This window comes from Hyperolius riggenbachi, chromosome 1 (genome assembly GCF_040937935.1).
Source record: "Hyperolius riggenbachi isolate aHypRig1 chromosome 1, aHypRig1.pri, whole genome shotgun sequence".
Taxonomy (NCBI): Eukaryota; Metazoa; Chordata; class Amphibia; order Anura; family Hyperoliidae; genus Hyperolius; species Hyperolius riggenbachi.
This window is the reverse complement of record NC_090646.1, coordinates 58147100-58166094: the sequence shown is the minus strand read 5'-3', so window position 1 is coordinate 58166094 and position 18995 is coordinate 58147100. Positions and strand designations below refer to the sequence as shown.

The following is an 18995-nucleotide window of genomic DNA, read 5'->3' as shown; positions in this document are numbered from 1 at the left end:
CGCACAGAAATGCATGCAGCTATGCGTTTCAAACACGCGTACGTTTGAAACGCAGTTATGTGAACGAGGCACATAGAAAATCATTGATTTATATGTACCTTTACTAAACGCACACCCCATGTGTTGTTGAAAAGCACACAACAACGCGTGAAGTGTGAACGAGGCCTTAGACGAGTTCGTCCATCCAGCGGGTCACTGGGCGGGGCTTCTGTACACACACACTGGGTTCTTGGTCGAGTTGGCCCCAAGCTGTGAACCATCTGGAGTGTGTACAATGCTCAGAGGAACCGTAGTGAAAATAACTTTTTTTTTTTGTGTAGTGAAAATAACTACAACTAAAATATATATTTTTTACAATATTTATTTATACATTTTATACATTATTTAGTCAGTGTTTGCCCACTGTAAGATCTTTCCTCATCCCGATTTACATTCTGACATTTACAGGTGGTGACATCTTTACGCCTGTGGGCTCTGTGGAATGTTTTCAGTTACATGAGGATCGTAAATCGTATCTGCAGGTTCTGGACAGGCTAGAAGGTCTCTCTGAACAGATTTGATGAGAGAGAGAGAGAGAGAGAGAGAGAGCTATCTGATGGTCATTCTGGGGGCAGATTGAAAGGTGTAGGGCCACCTTTAGATGTATAGTATCCAGTCTCAGCAGATGTTGTATACAAATCCATCACTTTACTCCTAAGATGAACTCCTGCCGCTAAGCCACACTTGTGCCTGGCACTCCTGTATATTGTCTTCTCTTTGCAGGGGTGATTGATGACAGAGGGAAGTTTATCTACATCACAGAGGAGGAGTTGGCAGCCGTCGCCCAGTTCATCCGTCAGAGAGGACGAGTCTCCATCTCAGAGCTGGCACAGGCCACCAACAAGCTCATCAACCTGAACCCGGAAGCCTGCCCGGAACTTCTCCAAGTATCATAAATTCTACACTTTCACTGTGTTTTCCAAAAACTTTGCAGTGTTAAAGGGTACCTGAGATGAGCCATAAAAAAAGGTTTATATGCCTGGGGCTTCCTCCAGCCCCCTTCATGCTGATCCCTCCCTCGCCGTCCTCCTCAGCCGCCTGGATCCTCCGCTTTGTGTCCCGGTAATTTTCCAAGTCGGCGCAGTCCACACATGCGCAGTAAGCCTTGAGTTGGGAAATAAATGGGACTCATAGCAGAGGATCCAGGCGGTGGAGGAGGGCGGCGAGGGAGTGATCAGCCTGACGAGGGCTGAAGGAAGCACCAGGTATGTATAAAACTTTTTTTTATTTCTTTGGCTTATCTCAGGTTTACTTTAAAGGACAGATGTGAGAGAAAAAAAAGATCTACTTGCCCTGGGCTTCCTCCATCCCCCAGCAGCCGATATGTCCATCCCTGCAGCTCCGGTGGCCCGGGATCCCCTCCTCATCAGATCGGCATCTTCTGCATCTGCATGTGGCCGTGCCGCACACGATTGCGCTCACGTGGCCAGGAGCGTTCTGCGCAGTAGTTCCAGGCCACGTGAGTGTAAATGGCGTGGCCGCGTGCAGCTGCAGAAGATTCTGGCAAGGTCGGCATCTGCAGCGGAGGGGACCCAGAGACACCTGAGCTGCGGCGAGGGACGTATTGGCTGCCAGGTGCTGGTGGAAGATCTGGGTAAGTAGATCCTTTTTTTTTTTCTTTTTTCCTCTTTTCCCTCTGACCTGTCCTTTTAAAGCTGAACTCTAAACAACAGACCAAACACATACAACACAGTCAAATGACCCGATACCAACAGCCTAAAGTGAACCTGAGGTAAGAGAGATATTGTGGCGGCCATATTTATTTCCTTTTAAACAATACTAGGTGCCTGCCAGTCCTGGTAAATCTTTTTGCATCAGTAGTCTGAGCCACAACCCTGAAACAAGCATATAACTAAAGCAGTCAGACTTAAAGTGAACCTCCGGACTAAAAATCTACTCAGCAGCACTGAAAAGGCTTGGTTTTTAACAGTTTCACAGGATCAGAACTTTGTTTTTCTTACCAAAGCATCATTTTAGCTGTATTTTTATCTAAGCTCCACCCATCAAAGAAAAAAAGCCCAGGATTTTTTCCCTGATGCTGTGCAGAGCATGATGGGATTTCCTATATTATTCACGTTGCTTAGCAACTGGGAGGGGTGATCAGGACACAGGACAGTTGGAACTGTGTATCATACTCCCTGTCATCTCCTTACAACCAAAAAGATGGCTGCCATCATGAAATCAAACATTTGCCTGTTCTTTTAAAACAGGATGGGTAAGAGATTATATTACCTATCTATTTTAATTAACATAAGTAATGTAACTTAATGACAGTATGTTTGTTTAGGCTGAAGTTCCTCTTTAGGTCAGAGCACCTGATCGGCATGCTTGTTCAGGGTCTATGGCTAAAAATATTAGAGACAAAAGGTCAGTGGAATAGCCAGGCAACATGCATTGTTTAAAAGGAAATAAATAGGGCAGCCTCCATATCACTCTCACTTCGTGGCTCCCTTTAAGCATTACTGTTTAGTCATGTCATCATATACCGTAAATCAATACTGTAGTGGCCTTGAAAAAAAGTTACTCACTTATGTAGGGGGAAGTCTCTGCATCCCACAGAGCCTTCCCAGTCCTCACCTGAAGTGAATATGGAGGCTGCCATATTTATTTCCTTTCAAACAATGCAAATTGCCTGGCAGTCCTGCTGATCCTCTGTCTCTAATATTGTTGGTTATAAATCCAGAACAAGCATGCCAGTCAGGTGTTTCTGACAAGAGTAGCTGCATGTGTGATTCAGACACTACTGCAGCCAAAGAGCTCAGCAGGACACCCAGGCGACTGGTATTGTTTAAAAGGTACTACATATGGCAGCCTACATATCACTCTCACATCAGGTGTGCTTTATAACCTGACTAAACCCAAAACTGCAAATTCTTACAGCAGCAAGGAGAACAAGTGAAGATTAATTGTGTTTAGAAGCTAAGCCTTGGCTAAATGTACTGAACAGTGCAGTGGTGCTTACTTCCTCTTCCGTTTGGATTTAGCTGCTGAGCGAGTCAGTCAAATGTAACGGTCAAAATATGGAAGACCATAGATACTAGACCACATTTCCCAGCATTACTGCACTACATTAGTACCCTTGTGGCTACAGAAAGAGGTGGGACACATCAGTCACTGGAGGTAGGAGAGCAATAACGTCTCATTCTGTTAAGGGAACCTACTTCTACTGAAGAGATCTGTAGTTTGCATGGATGGGCGCTGCAGGCAAGGAGACGTACACAATAGGTTTTTGGATCTAAAAAATTCACTTATAATTTGAACTAGTCAATATGATTGCTGTAAGCCTGTGACTTGAGAAATGTTGTCTTCAAGAGTCATGAATTTATCAGAACAGACTTGTGTATTTTTCTGAATTCTGTAGGCTTCCTATTTAGGAAGAGCCTCTTGTTTGCAGAGAGTTTATATTATTATTAAAAAAAAACTTTAATTTGCTCTTTTGTGTTCAGTTGTGTTTTCTTTATGTTCTGTTTACTTTTTTTTTTTTTTTTGTTACTTTCTCCTTTACCAATGTATTGGAAATGCCAGAAGCGTCTGATTGGATGGCACGTCCATTCATGAGTTTAGATACAGTGGCTTGCAAAAGTATTCGGCCCCCTTGAAGTTTTCCACATTTGTAAAAAATGTTTGGAATCATGTATGATTTTCGTTCCACTTCTCACGTGTACACCACTTTGTATTGGTCTTTCATGTGGAATTCCAATAAAATTGATTCATGTTTGTGGCAGTAATGTGACAAAATGAGGAAAACTTCAAGGGGGCCGAATACTTTTGCAAGCCACTGTATATAGAGATGTGTGAGTTGTAATGTGGTATGTTAATGTATTGTCAAGCAGGCCTGATTGTGATAAGCAGCCCAAGTAATAAAAGATACCAGAATATCATTGAATCTAGGTTGACCTTGTGTACAAGTCAAATCCAATATTTGACCCTCTTAAGTTGAGTTTTTTTTTAATTGACTGAAGCATAAGTCTACTGCATAAAGTATTGCAGCCATTAACCTTTCCTGGCCCTAAAGTGCTGCCAATACCTCCGTCAGGTCCCCAAGTGTAGCCATTATCCACTCCCCCTCTGTAGTAATTACTGCAGCCCACTATCTTTCCCTGCCCTTTCCTTGTTTGTTGTGCCCTGAACTTTCAGACCTGTGTGTTTTTCCCATCATCTTCTATCCAGAAAGTATCCCTTAGCACTAAATAAATAGTTGCAAATGGGAATTATTATTATTTAGTATTTATATAGTACTGACCTCTTCCTCAGCACTGTACAGAGTATATTGTCTTGTACCTTAACTGTCCCTCAGAGGGGCTGACAATCTAATCCCTACCATAGCCCTATGTCTATGTATGTATCGTGTCGAGTATGTATTGTAGTCTAGGGCCAATTTTTAGGGGGAAGCCAATTAACTTATCTGTATATTTTTGGGATGTGGGAGGAAACCGGAGTGCTTGGAGGAAACCCACATAGACTGGAATGGTATGAGTTATAAAGGGGGCACAAAGAGAGAGACAAAAGGCACACAGAGAGAGAGACAGAGGGGAAAAGGGAGACACCGAGGGTGCACAAAGAGAGACGGGGACAGAGAGACACAGAGGCGGAACGAAGGTTGATTTGAAGGAAATTGTGAATCGAATCAAAATCACAATTTCAGAAAGAAATTGCTCAATTCAATTTTTTTTACCAAATTCATTCAGGCCTTGTTCAGAGGCTTCCCGTGTGCTCCTCCACACCACTCAGGGACCCCCTGACAGTTTGTGGCCGCACTTCCCTTCGTGTATAAGTGTGGCTGTATACATTGTGAATGAGCAGATTCAGCTCACTGCAGGTCCAGCTGCACTTGCACAGGCGCAGTACGGCCATGCTCACTCATGAAGGGCTGTGCTCCGGCGAGAACTTATCCAACAAGCTCATGTCAGATGTGTTCACAGAAACCAAGTGCAGCAGTACAGGGGTCGAGAAGGTTCCTTTGGCTTCCTCCCACCCAGGTAAGTGTCTGTTTTTCCATTGGCCAGTGCAGGTTTACTTTATGGTTCTTGTGAGAGGTAGGTTTTGTCATAATTCTGTTATTGTGAAAGTTTGTGTTAGGCCTCTTGCACACTGCAAGTGATTCCGATTCAGATTCCGCTTTTTAATCAGTTTTTACATCCGATTCAGATTCAGATTTGCAGTTTGCTCCCTGCACACTGCAAATCGGAATCTGAATCGGATGTAAAAACTGATTAAAAAGCGGAATCTGAATCGGAATCAGGGCCTTTTTCCGCTAGCCTGCGATTTGTGATTTGCTTCTGATCGCAAATCGCAAGGTACATTAAACTAATGGAAACTGCAGCAGCAATTTCCATTAGTGCGATCCGATTGCAATGCGATTTTGGTCAAAGCGCAATTGTTGTCCTACCGCGTTTTGTATGCGATTGAGCTGGACTACAATGAGTATAGTAGCAATCGCATGGTGGAAATTGAAACGCGATTGCGATCGCGATCGGAATAGCAATCGCGATCGCATTTCATAGTGGAAAAGGGCCCTCACTTGCAGTGTGCAAGAGGCCTTAAAGCGGATCTAAACTCAGAACTTCCTCTCTGCTATAAAAAAAAAGCACAATAGCATAATAACGTTCAGTGTGTTATTCTGTAGTCTTCATTTCAGAATTTTTATGGCCCTAGATTTAGTGATTAAAATCAGTGCAGCTTCTCACAATTCCTGTAACACTCGCAATAGTTTGTATGTAATGAGCTGTCCAAGCAAAGACGTACGATGAGCTTTAGGCCCCGTTCACACTTGCGGTTTGGTTCCTCAAGTGTCCGGGGGTCCGGGTACGGGGGCCGCAAAGAGACCGTACGGGTCTCTGCGCTGGCCACAAGTTGCGGATCCGGAATGTATCAGTTCCGGCTACAATAAAGTAGCGGGAACTATATACGGTACATTGCAGTGCCAGAAAGGCACCGCAAGCATGGGGGATACCGGCGTGTAGTCCAGGCCCCCCAAGTGGCATAGGACCGGTGCTGGAAGCATCCGGTCCTATTGCCAGTGTGATGAGAAACATCCGTTTCCCATTGCACAGCATGGCCGCATGTTCGCGTCAGGATCCGGTCCAGGTGTGTGGGCCGGATGGTCCGGACCCGAAAAATGGCGCATGTTGGAAAAGTGTCCGGATCCGATCCAGCTCTGTTCTGTACAGAAGGGACGCATGTGAACGTCCGCATAGACTTTGCATTGCTATGCGGAACGTACGTTCTGTTTGTACAGTATACGGTCCGGATCCGATCAGGCGAATCCGGACAGCGAACGCTAATGTGAACCAGGCCTTAGGCATAGACTACTAGTTCTTCTGTTTCTTAATTTATCAGCCTTTCATAGATGGCGTGATAGAAGTGCAATACATGATACAGTGCTGCCATCTACAGGCATGCAAAGGCATGCATTGCTCTAATCTTGAGGCATACAGTGCTGATCTGATACAGTGCAGTGGTAGTGAGGAACCAGATTTTTGTTTTGTTGCAGTGAGAATTGCCCTTTTATGCCTATGTACGTTTCAGCACTTTGTATATCATTCTGATCAGTTCTGCAGTATTTAGCTCATCCCAAAACTGACACATAAGAAAGGAAGCAGTAACTCATTCATCATGTCAGAAACTGATCTATTTCTATCTATTCTAATAACCATTTTGTTGACTTGGTGGTCTTACAGCTCTTCCTAGCCAGCCTGTTCTATGCTCTATGTAATTTCTAATGCCAGTGGCTTAGCGACTATTGTGTCAAGCACAACTCTGTGTTGGCGCCGATCAGCTGCAATTAAAGGGACTCTGCATAAAAATGAAATTTGGACTTGCCTAGGGCTTCCTCCAGCCCAATCACCTGCGAGGTCCTCCGGCGTCATCCTTGTCCCAGCTCCAGTAATCCAGTGACTTCGGCTGAAGTCACCTGTGCATACCCGTGTCGAGCACGCTGCGCGTCATCACGCTGGCTGGCGTAAGAGTCCTGCGCATGCGCGGTTCTCTAAGACTGGACCGAGCATGTGCAGGACTCCTACACCGGCCAGCGTGATGACGCGCAACAGAGGTGTGCACGGATAACTTCTGCCGACATCACCTAATTACCAGAGCCAGGAACACGCCGGGAGACCTCGTGGGTTATGGGGGGAGGGGGGCTGGAGGAAGCCCCAGATAGGTCCAAATTTCATTTTCATGTAGATCTCAGGGTCCCTTTAAGGCACCATTCACAGTGGTGCGTTGTGGTGTAATGGCCGCTTTGTGCAATTCACTTCCTCAGCGCGGCAGGTGCGTTGCGGTACAAAGGAGTGTGGCATGTTAGTGCACTGCATGTGCATTAACTAACAATAAAGCATACTTTCATTCACTGTATACTGCACTGTAGACGATGCAATGCAGGGGTCATGTGTGGCACTACCTTCCCAATCTGTTGCATACTTCCCGTCACTGGTAACTGAATGTGGCGGTCATGGAATGCCGCCTAAAGTTTTCTTGCTGAGACCTTCTAGGCAGAAACCACCAATTACCTAATTTTGGCACAGTGCAGCACGATTGATGGGGTGCCCTCATAAGCCGTAATGAGAACTATGACTATAGTGGCGCGCCCTGAATAATTTGGGCGCCAGAGATGCCAGAGCTTAAATTAGAAAAAAAAATTGCCACTAGCAATGACCGGTGCCCAAATTACTTATTCCCCCCCCCCCCCCCCCCACACACACACACACGCGACAACTTGGAGGGTGAATAGCATTAACGCCATGCAGGAGTTTGCCTGCAGCCAGGTGAGCCGTCTTTCAGCTTCACCCTGTGCCAAAATTTGGCCGTGGCCATTTCAAATGCACGCCAATAACCAGGGGTGATGTGAGCTGCATCGGCAGCTTAGATTACAATCAGCATAGTATAACACATTTGCACAGAGATGCAGCGACAGTAGAGCTGGTGTATAGTGTACATTACACATGCTGCTGTGAAGGAGACACTAAAAATAGGATGTGGGTGGTATCTTAGTTATAGTGTACTCAGTGGCGTAACTAGGCCCCACCGGGCCCCCCTGCAGAATTTCAAAGACTCTGAATGGCTGGTGGCAATTATATCATTATAGCGTAATTCTTCGCCCTGCGCATGTTGAACCGGGAGCAGAAATGAGGCCAGAAACCCACTAGGAGCGCTTTCTGAGCGCTAGTGATTTGAAAAAGCTCTTGTTAATGCAATGCTACGGGGGATTTTTATAAAATCACTCCCATAGCATAGCATAGTGGGATCACTCCCATAGCATCACATTAGCAAGAGTTTTAAAATCACAAAGTGCTCAGAAAAGCGCTCCAAGTGGGTTTCTGGCCTAAGGAATGTTTGCCTGCCAGCCAAATCCAATCACCTGATTAAAGTGGAGGTGCAAAACATACACACACACAACATACATGTGACATCTGACAGGAATGTGTGGGATGGGTAGCTGCAAAACATTGCTGCAATTTAAAAACAAACTTACAGGCCTTTACACACATACACATGGTTGCAGACAGGTGAACAGACACCTTTATACATTATTAACAATTGACTCAAGAAGGACTTTGAGTTCAATAGTTAAAAAAAATAATACAATGCTGCCATCTAGTGGAGACTTTGAAATCTACACCTAATTGAAAACTGAAAATGAAATTTTACTTTGCATTCAGGATTGTTAATTTAGCATTTTTAATCTGGCGAGTAAATCTATGTAGAGATGCTAGATTTTCACTGCTTGAGTGTTGTTAGACACAGAAAAGAAAAAAAAAGGCGGTGGCTTACCTCGTAAAACAATAAATGTTTATCAGCATTTATTAGCTAATCAATATGTATTCTCTTACGAGACTGACTTTATTGAGGTAAGCCGCCTCCTTTTTTTTGTGTGTGTGTTTTTAACTTTTTTATTAGATTTATTAATCCCTGGGCCCCTCTTCTCCCTTTCTGCGTCTGTATACCACAGGCTAGCAACGTGTCCTGTTACCAATGATGGGGATGAAGGGAGGATGGGGCAGGAGGGATAAGGTGGAGAACAATGGCCTCTGCTTGCACTTGGACGAGATGACCCAGTAGTCTTGAACTCGCTGACGCATCTGGCCTGATACACACGAGCTCGATTTTCGGCTGAGGTCATCTCACATGTGCACAAGGCTTTTAATACCGCAGGTAAATTGTAAGAGATTGTTAGAAGATTTGTCTTCCACTGTACTGGAGATCTAGCTGAACTAAAGCCTGGTATTTTACCACTTGTAGGTAATATGAGTTTACACAATCTGTTCATAGTATTCAAACTCTGCTGGCCCTCCTACTGCATGGAGGGGGTAAAATAGGCCAGTCCTTGGCCAATCAAAATTAGATGTGTATACCAAGTCTAAAGGACAACTTCAACCAATAAAAACAAATATCCCACCTGCTGTGTCTTTGGGTCTCCTCGGAAGTACTCAAGTCTCTGAATACTCTAAGTGAATAACCAGGACTCGGATTCTTTTGTGTATATATACTGTATACTCTGGCGTATAAGACTACTTTTTAACCCTTGAAAATCTTCTGAAAAGTCAGGGGTCGTCTTATACACCGGGTGTCATTGATGCTGGGTGATATGCCCTATTCTGTTACCTCCTCTCAGATCTCGCTGCTGAGGACTGTAGTGAAGCGGCGCAGGTGCACATACATATATCAGTACATAGCATTAGTATATTATTATTATTATTATTATTGATTTATAAAGCGCCAACCTATTCCGTGGGCTGTACAAAGTAAATGTATATGATTTTTTTTTTATTTGGTGTGCTTGGAAGAGAGGTAGTCTTATACGGCGAGTATATCCTGGTCGTCTAATATGCCGGATTATACCGTATGTCGTTTTACTGGGTTTTGGTTTTTTTTGTTTGTTTGTTTTTGAATGAATTGCAGTACTTTCTTGTGGTCTGCAGGTGTCACTGTGTAACTGATTGATTACATTTTAGTTTATCCACCAGATATGGCTTTGAAAACAGTTACATCATTACTAGGCTTGAAATCCATAGAGTATGAAGAATAGAACAGTGTAGGAAAACAGGCAGTCTGAAACAAACTTTCTGTTCCCCCCCCCCCCTTTCCCCAATAGTATAGGTGTCAAATTCACCCTGAAGGATGAGTTCTCCATTTTTGCACTGTTCAGGTTTGGATCACACTTGCGCAGTTTAACAGTGTTTTGCGCAATGCAAAATGGCATGTGACTTTCTATGGAACCGCTGCGTTTTCAGGAGGAATCTGCGATTCTGCACAGTGCTAAAAAAAAAAGATACAGTCTGCACTTTCTGCAAAACACCTACATAACCTCATTTAAAAACACTGGCTAATGTAATCAAATATGCATGAGATAAACTGTGAGCAACGCATCTGTAGTGCAGGAAACTGCTTGCGGGGGGAATCGTCTGTGGCCCCTGCAGACACAAGTGTGATCCCTCCCTTCCTGACAGCAGGCCCCCACCACTGTGATCCTTAGGCCTCATTCAACTAGACACAGAACATTTATATTGCGCTTTTCTCAAAGCACCAGAGCTGCAGCCATTAGGGTGCACTCTATATGCGGTAGCAGTGTTAGGGAGTCTTATACAACTTATCCTCACTTAATATTTGCTGGCTTACTTAGCAGGAGGCGCCGAAATTCAAACCCTGGTCTCCTGTGTCAGAGGCAGAGGAGGCAGCGCAGGCGCAGTTGTTTGCGACATTAAAGCCGCAATTTCCGGAAGTGAACCAACAGCGGGGACAGGAGCATTGGTGAGTGGCTGTGCGGGCACAGGATGTCTGCTGGGTACCATTAGAAGCCCCAGGTAAGTTCAACTGTTTGTTTTTTCCCCTCCCCCCCCTTACAATACTCCTTTAAGCCCTCCCCTCCTAACTACATGAGTGGCATCACCCTCCGGCTCTGCTGAGAGAGGGGACATTCAGGAATGGAGGGGAGCCACCTTTGCCACATAAGGCGTATGTAGGCACACGCCTACAGTGCCTTACGGTAAATCCTGCCCTGGGTAAGGCAGACCCCTTCCTGATGCCTGACTCAGCTTTCCTTCATATCCCTAACCTCATCTGAAGCCCAGACAAGGCCCAGTTTCAACACTGTGCCATCATGTGTCTTGCGATACGCAAGGCCGGTAAAGCTGTAATGTGAGACGCATCCAAATCCCTCTAGCCATACCGTGCACGGCTGGAAGGATCCGGATGCATGATGTGAAAAATAGCATGCCATACTAATAACTGGAACGGCAGCCTATCGATTTCAAATGGAAACAGGCCCTTAGGGGCTGTGCTTATGGAAACGCGATCACAGGGCCATCCGAGAGTGCATAGCCTGCTCTTTCTGATGTTTCCATACATGCGCTGCGATTTACCACTGAATCACTGCGCATGGTTGCCTGCGTTTTGGGGCAATTGCCCCCGCAATCCCATTCATTATAGTGAATGGGATCACAAGCGCCGCCCCCTGGGGGGATCACGTGCAACGCATAGTGGAAACGAGCCCTTAGTCTTGTCACACCAAGATGTAGAGCTGAATTCCTTTTACCCTGCTATCTCTGAGGGATGTTTTCCACTAGCAGCATTTTGCTATGCGATTCTAATCACTGATGGATCGCAAAACACTAGCTGCTCACTGAATGAATGGAAACCACGTGGGGGCGTTTCTATTAGTGCGTTGTGTATGTAACATGTTTTTCCCAATCATAATCTTGCCTGCTTTTTGTAAGTAAATAAACTTAGAATGCCCTATGAAGAGATTGACTAGTCTAGAATCTGACAGATCTGTCAGATTTTCACTACCTACTATAAAGCTAAGTACACACACATGATAGCTGTCGCCTGTCGTGGATTGAGAAATGATCCCTTCGGCAACAATTTGCGGAATGATGCTGTACAGACACATCCCTAGCCTAGAGGGTAGCGATGTGCTCTGTTGCTGTGGAGGGAGGCAGGAGGACGACAATTGGCGGACGATGTAGCTGCTTCAGTTGGTCGCAGGGTAGTAAAACGGTCATGCTCGAGCATCGGAGGTTGTTAAATATGGGACAGATCTTTAACAATTCCAGAGCAATATTAATTGGCGGCCGCTGTACATACATAACGAACGTCGTCTAAAACGGACGCTATCGGCTGTTTCAAACGACAGTTATCGCATATGTGTACGCAGGTTAAAAGACCACTCCAGTGAAAAAAGTAAGCAGTTAAAATATGACAGAACCGACAGATTTTAAAATAGTCCATCTCTGCATGGAGGATTCTGAAGGTGTTCTTTTTTTTTAAAAATCATTCCCAGAAAGACAGTGTAACTGCCCAAATACCAGCCAGCCTCCTTACTTTCTTGCACACTATTTTGGCAGTTAGAGTTTGCAACTGCTGGTCAGGAAATGCTTTTGATGGCAAATAACCTGAGAATCCTCCATGAGAAAAAAGGAGTAATCCAAAACTGTCAATTCTGTCAGATTTTAACTGCTTACTTTTTACACTAGAGTGATCCTTTAAGTGACATCGACATAGGGAAAAAAATAGTAATTTATTGTACATTTTATTCTGGGAGAAATCTATATTTATATGTATGCATTTTATTTATTTATTTTTTACGATAGTTGTCCTTTGTAGAAAACCTGTGAGGTTTGCAAAGCACCGATTTAGATACCTCGGGAGGGACAGTCTTTCTTTGCCAGGCCGTTCCAATGCTTACACCCCCGAAGCATGGCTGAACTGCGCAGTAGCACGGACTCGAGCGTGCCTTGGTGTTACAAAGCTGGGTCCATGCACAGGTAATTTGCGTATGCGCAGTAGCACAGACCCCAATGGGCTCAGCTTTTTTTTTTTTTGTTGAAGCCCAAGCGGGTCTGTGCTGCTCCGCATGCACAACAAGGGGCATTGCGTATGGGACAGCACTGGAACAGGCCATTGGAGGAGGAAGGGGTAAGTCCATTTGCGGCCAGGTTTCCTTTAACCTCCTTAGCGGTAACCCCGTGTGTGACACGGGGTAAGCCGCCGGAGGGTGCCGCTCAGGCCCTGCTGGGCCGATTTACATCATTTTTTTTTGCTGGACGCAGCTAGCACTTTGCTAGCTGCGCCAGCACCCTGATCGCCGCCGCCGCGCGCCCGATCGCCGCTATTCGTTGCGGCGCGCGGCCCCCCCCCAGAACCCGTGCGCTGCCTGGCCAATCAGTGGCAGGCAGCGCCGAGGGGTGGATCTGGAGTCCCAATGACGTCGGTGACGTCATCCCGCCCCGTCGCCATGGCGACGGGGGAAGCCCTCCAGGAAATCCCGTTCTTTGAACGGGATTTCCTGATCGGAGATCGCCGAAGGCGATCGAAGCGTCCGGGGGGATGCCGCTGAGCAGCGGCTATCATGTAGCGAGCCCTGGGCTCGCTACATGATTTAAAAAAAAAAAATAACAAAAAAACTGCTGCGCTGCCCCCTGGCGGAATGTCTCATACCGCCAAGGGGGTTAAAGCTTGTTTTGAGGCATAGGTTCAGCAGAACAATGGCGTAGGGTATGAGCCAGTAGCTTCAGGGCGGTGGGCAAGTACGACCACAGTGGAATTATTCATCAGGACACATCGCAACAGCTTTCAAAATTAGTATCTTGGGGCAACACACATGGCAAGTCACGGTACCTTGTAGCAAGTCATTTGTAACACATGTACGTGTGGTCCGGTAGCGCAAAGTTAAAGAGCAACTCTAGTGAAAATAATGTAATAAAAAAAGTGCTTCATTTTTACAATAATTATGTATAAATGATTTAGTCAGTGTTTGTCCATTGTAAAATCTTTCCTCGCCCTGATTTACATTCTGACATTTATCACATGATGACATTTTTACTGCTGGCAGGTGATGTGAGTGGAAGGACACAATGCAACAAGGCTCCCACAGTGTGATGTCAGGACCTTGGTCCTGACATCACACTGTGGGAGGGGTTTCACCACAATATTAGCCTACCCTGATGATCTGTTTGAGAAAAGGCATAGATTTCTTATGGGAAAGGGGGTATCAGCTACTGATTGGGATGACGTTAATTTCTTGGTTACGGTTTCACTTTAAAGGGGTTCTTTCGTGAAAAAAATAGGCAGTTAAAAAATGTGACAGATGACAGGTTTTGGGCCAGTCCATCTTTTTAAGGGGGATTCTCAGGGCTTTCTTTGTTTTCAACAGCATTTCATGAACAACAGTTTAACTGCCAAAATAGTAAGATACCAGCCGGCCTCCCTAATCACTTGCACACTATTATGTCAGTTAGATTTTGCAACTGTTGTTCAGGAAATGCTGTTGAAAACAAAGAAAGGTGTGATTCAGCCACTATTGCAGCCACAGAGATCAGCAGGACTGCCAGGCAACTGGTATTGTTTAACAGGAAACATCCATATAACTCTGTTAAGGTTCCCTTTAAGGCTGGGAACACACTTAGCAGAAACACTAGCGTTGTGGAAAACGCAGCGTTTTTGCCTGCAATGTTAGTCAATGGGCCGCATCAAAAAAAGCATATGCGTTTTAAATTTTTTTTTTTTAAATGCTGGTTTTGTTGTATAATATTCAAAAACGCACATAATTTAAGTCAATGGTAACGCAATGCATTTTTATATGCGTTTTCTTTTTAAACAATGTTTCCTAATGTATTTCTGCTTCCTGTTGTCTTCTTAGTGATTTGCATAAAACGCAATGCACATTTTGTATATGCGAACCGAAAACGCATTAACCACTTAAGGACCAGGGGTGATTTCGCTGATCTGTGCAGCGTGGGCTCTACAGCCCGCAGCACAGATCAGCAAGGAGGCTGGGCGATTAGACTTACCTCCTTTTTTTCCCCATTAGGGGGATGTCCTGCTGGGGGGGGTCTGATCGCCGCCGGCTCTGTTCGTTCGGCGGGGGGGGGGCTCCTCAAAGCCCCCCTCCGCAGCGAATTTCCTCCTCCGCCCCTTCCGTCCCTCCCCTTCCTCCTATGGGCAGCGCAGGACGGAGATCCGTCCTGCGCCGCCTAGAGTCAATGCCGGCAAATCAGAATGCGGCGATCCCCGGCCAATCAGAGGCCGGGGATCACCGATCTACGTCACGGCGCTGCTGCGCAGCAGCGCCGTGTGATGTAAACTGCGGGGAATTCTTCCCCGCATGTTTACATTATGCGTGCGAGCCGCGATCGGCGGCTCGCACACTGTTCACGGAGGCAGTCTCCGTGAACTAGCATGGAAAGGCCGCTCGATCGAGCGGCCGTTTCCATGCTATACCACTAACGACCCGCCGACGCCTATCGGTGTTAGGCGGTCGTTAAGTGGTTAAAACGCACAAAAATGTAACCACAAACGCACAGAAAACGCACTTCAAACGCAGTAAAAACGCACAAGGCAGAAAACGCGACTTTTCACGCACTGACAAGTGTGCACCCAGCCTGAGGCTGGTTCCCTTACTGAGTTAGGGATCATGCAAAAAGCAAGGACCGCGCAGGTTTTTGTCACCTCTGTGTAACACAGTACAGCGTTACGGACACTTTGTAACGCAGCTTACTGCACTGGAATGCCCTACCTATGCTGTGCTCACAGTGGGGTGGAAGCTTTGCAGTATGGCAATGCACTGCATGCCGTGCATTACTGCTAAACATGTGTTAACAGTAAAAGTGAAGCATATTTGTGATTGACTGTATGCTTTAATGTACCCAACGCAACGTGTAGCTAAGGCCTCATTCACATCTGCTGCGCTGAGAAACGTGTGAAAGCACGTGGTAAAAACGCATGCGCTTGTGCACGTTTATGTGTGTTGCGCTGCGCTTCTTTAAAGGGATACTGTAGGGGGGGTCGTGGGGAAAATGAGCTGAACTTACCCGGGGTTTCTAATGGTCCCCCGCAGACATCCTGTGCCCGCGCAGCCACTCACCGATGCTCTGGCCCCGCCTCCGGTTCACTTCTGGAATTTCTGACTTTAAAGTCAGAAAACCACTCCGCCTGCGTTGCCGTGTCCTCGATCCCGCTGATGGCACCAGGAGCATACTGCGTAGACACAGACCATACTGGGCCTGCGCAGTACACTCCTGGTGACATCAGTGGGATTGAGGACATGGCAACGCAGGCGCAGTGGTTTTCTGACTTTAAAGTCAGAAATTCCAGAAGTGAACCAGAGGCGGGGCCGGAGCATCGGTGAGCGGCTGCACGGGCACAGGATGTCTGCGGGGGACCATTAGAAGCCCCGGGTAAGTTCAGCTCATTTTCCCCCGACACCCCCCCCCCCCCCCCCCTACAGTATCCCTTTAAAGCACATTTTGTTATTGTAGCTTTAGCAGTTGTCAATAAAGCTTTGTTTTTATATGTAAATGTATTTTTTTTCCAATTAGGGGTAAAAAACACATGCGTTTCTGCGCGCTTGTATGCGCTTCTATGCGATAAAAAGAGCACACCCATTCACTTGCATTGATGTGCGCGTTACAGCTCAACACACAGAAATGCACACAACACTACATTTTTGTTATGCAGCGCATAGAAGTGAACCAGACTCATTTAATTACATGGGAAAATCAATTCCTCGCAGAACACACAGGGCAGTGCGCTGTGGAAAGTGCACAGAAACCGCCCTGATGTGAAGGAGGCCTTTAACGTGCGGCACCGCTGTCCCAATCCCTTGCATTGCGTTTCTGCTGTCACAGGGAATTTAAAAGCCACTGTGAACGTGGCCAAGCTCTTTGTATGAAAACGCTAGGTTCTCTTTTAGCGCCTGTATCTGGGTGTGCTAGGTGCGCAGAAACTGAGATTACAGAAAATCTTGTTAATCTTAACCGGTTCACTTTAACGACCAAGGTTTTAATGTTGCTCAGGTAATGCAGAGCTTCACTGAGCCTGTGAGCTGTTGTGACACAGATGTCCCCAGGAGGCCTGTGTGCAGCTGCAGAGTAGCGTGTGACAGTCACAGCCTGAGTGCCAGGTCTCCTACCCCCCCTTATTTCTTCTCCGTGCTTCTGCATGACACAAGCTGCAGCTCTGACAATAGCAAGACACTTCATTTCGTTTCTTCCTATGATGCACACAGATAATCATATAATACTAATTACACTGTTATGGCTGTTTTGCTTGGGTTAGGTTGCAGAAGTTGCAGCCTTAGCTGGATCAGGTCAGTCCAGAAGGAGTGCTGCGCAAAAGCTAGTGGATTACCGTTTTTGTGACTGCAATCACATACACACACCAGAGCAAGAAGTTCACTTTCTTAACAAATCCAGGCTCTCCTTAAAGGTGAACTGAAGTAAGAGGTATACGGAGGCTGCCATATTTATTTCCTTTTAATCAATACCAGTTGCCTGGCAGCCCTGCTGGTCCATTTCTCTGCAGTAGTATCTGAATAACACCAGAATCAAGCATGCAGCTAGTCTTGTCAGATCTAACTTTAAAGTCTGAAACACCTAATCTGCTGCATGCTTGTTCAGGGGCTATGGCTAATAGTATTAGAGGCAGAGGATCAGCAGAGCTGCCAGGCAACTGGTATTGCTTAAAAGGAAATAAACATGGCAGCTTCCATATACCTCCCTCTTCAGTTCCCCTTTAAAGAGACTCTGAAGCGAGTCTAAATTCTCTTTTTTTAACCTGTATTCATGTTAAGCCCCATAAGCCCAGCTAAACCGCCGCTATCCCGCCTGCTAAACCGCCGCTATCTCGGCCTGCGAGAGCAGTGCTGTCAATCACCGCCACGTGGACCGGAGCGTACTGCACCATTTTCTGCCCACAAACAGAGCTTGATGTTGGTGGGCTCTGATCGCTTCGCTGCTGCAGGCTTTTTTTTTTTATATTAATCAATTTATTTTCTCTTTTTTCCCCTATCCCCCTCCCTCCCCCGGATGTCTAATCACGGTGATCCACTGTCATAGACATCAGCCTATGAGAGGGGATGGCGTTCGGTGCTGCTCCAGGGGACAGCCAAGTCACAGGGCTTTCCCCAGTACAGCGCTGCATTAGATTGCAGCGCTGTACAATGAAAAGTAACGACCATTTCTTTTCTTTTTAGTCTGATAGCAGTGGCTGCCGCTGGCAGACTGTTGACAGAGCGGGTATGCGCTCGCATCGGCACGCGCAATCCTCTGCAAAACATTCCCCCAGGACTTGACACCAATCGGCGTTAGGCGGTTCTGTGGGAGCCACCTTTTGACTGCCAATTGGCATTAGGCGGTTCTGTGGGAGCCACCTTGTGACTGCCAATTGGCATTAGGCGGTCACAAGGAGGTTAAAGGGACACTGAGCAGGGGCGCTAGATATGCTTTTAAGCATAAGCCCTGAAGTTATTTTAGACTATAGTGACGCAGGTTTTTTTTTTTTAAAGAGAACCCGAGGTGGGGTTCTGACAATGAAGTCCGCATACAGAGGCTGGGTTTGCCTATACAGTCCAGCCTCTGTTGCTGTCCAGATCCCCCCTAAGCCTCCCTGTGCTCTGCAATCACCCATAAATCACAGCCGCGCTGCCGACACGCAGCGTGTCACAGCGGGCTGTGTTTACCTCTGTACTGTCGGTCTGCTGCTCCACCTGCCTCCTGCATAGCTCCGGTACACCCGCGTCTCTTCCCTCCCGCTGATTGGAGGGAAGGGACGCGGGCGGGGACCGGAGCTATGCAGGAGGTGGGGGGAGAGCCCGAGACTGACAGTACAAAGGTAAACACAGCCCGCACAGCGCGGCTTTGAATTATGGGGGATTGCAGAGCGCAGGGGGAACTTGGGGGGGTCTGTTCAGCAACAGAGGCAGGGCAGTATAGGCAGACCCAGCCTCTGTATGTGGATTTGATTGTTAGAACCCCGCCTTGGGTTCTGTTTAAAACTGACGTCGCAGTGCGCATGTGCAGAAGCGTATTTTTACAATACGCTTCCGTGCACTTCCGCATACCCGAGGCAGGAAGTGACCACAGGCACGGGTGACTTCATGCTTGGAAGATTGCAAAATAGGGAACACCGTGTACTAACGCCATGTTCCCTAAAGGCCTGTTTTTGGCAGCGCAATGTGGTGC

The 18995-nt window shown here is 46.5% G+C and overlaps 1 protein-coding gene across 1 annotated transcript in view; it reads left to right on the top strand.

The window, feature by feature from the left end:
• DDRGK1 (DDRGK domain containing 1) overlaps positions 1 to 3470 on the top strand; it is a 90685-nt gene extending 87215 nt beyond the window's left edge. Inside the window, exon 9 of the mRNA XM_068274593.1 lies at positions 763 to 3470. Coding sequence (XP_068130694.1) covers positions 763 to 935 — 173 coding nt within the window. The 3' untranslated portion in view covers positions 936 to 3470. The remainder of the gene's footprint in view (positions 1 to 762) is intronic.
• Positions 3471 to 18995: the final 15525 nt, after the last annotated feature.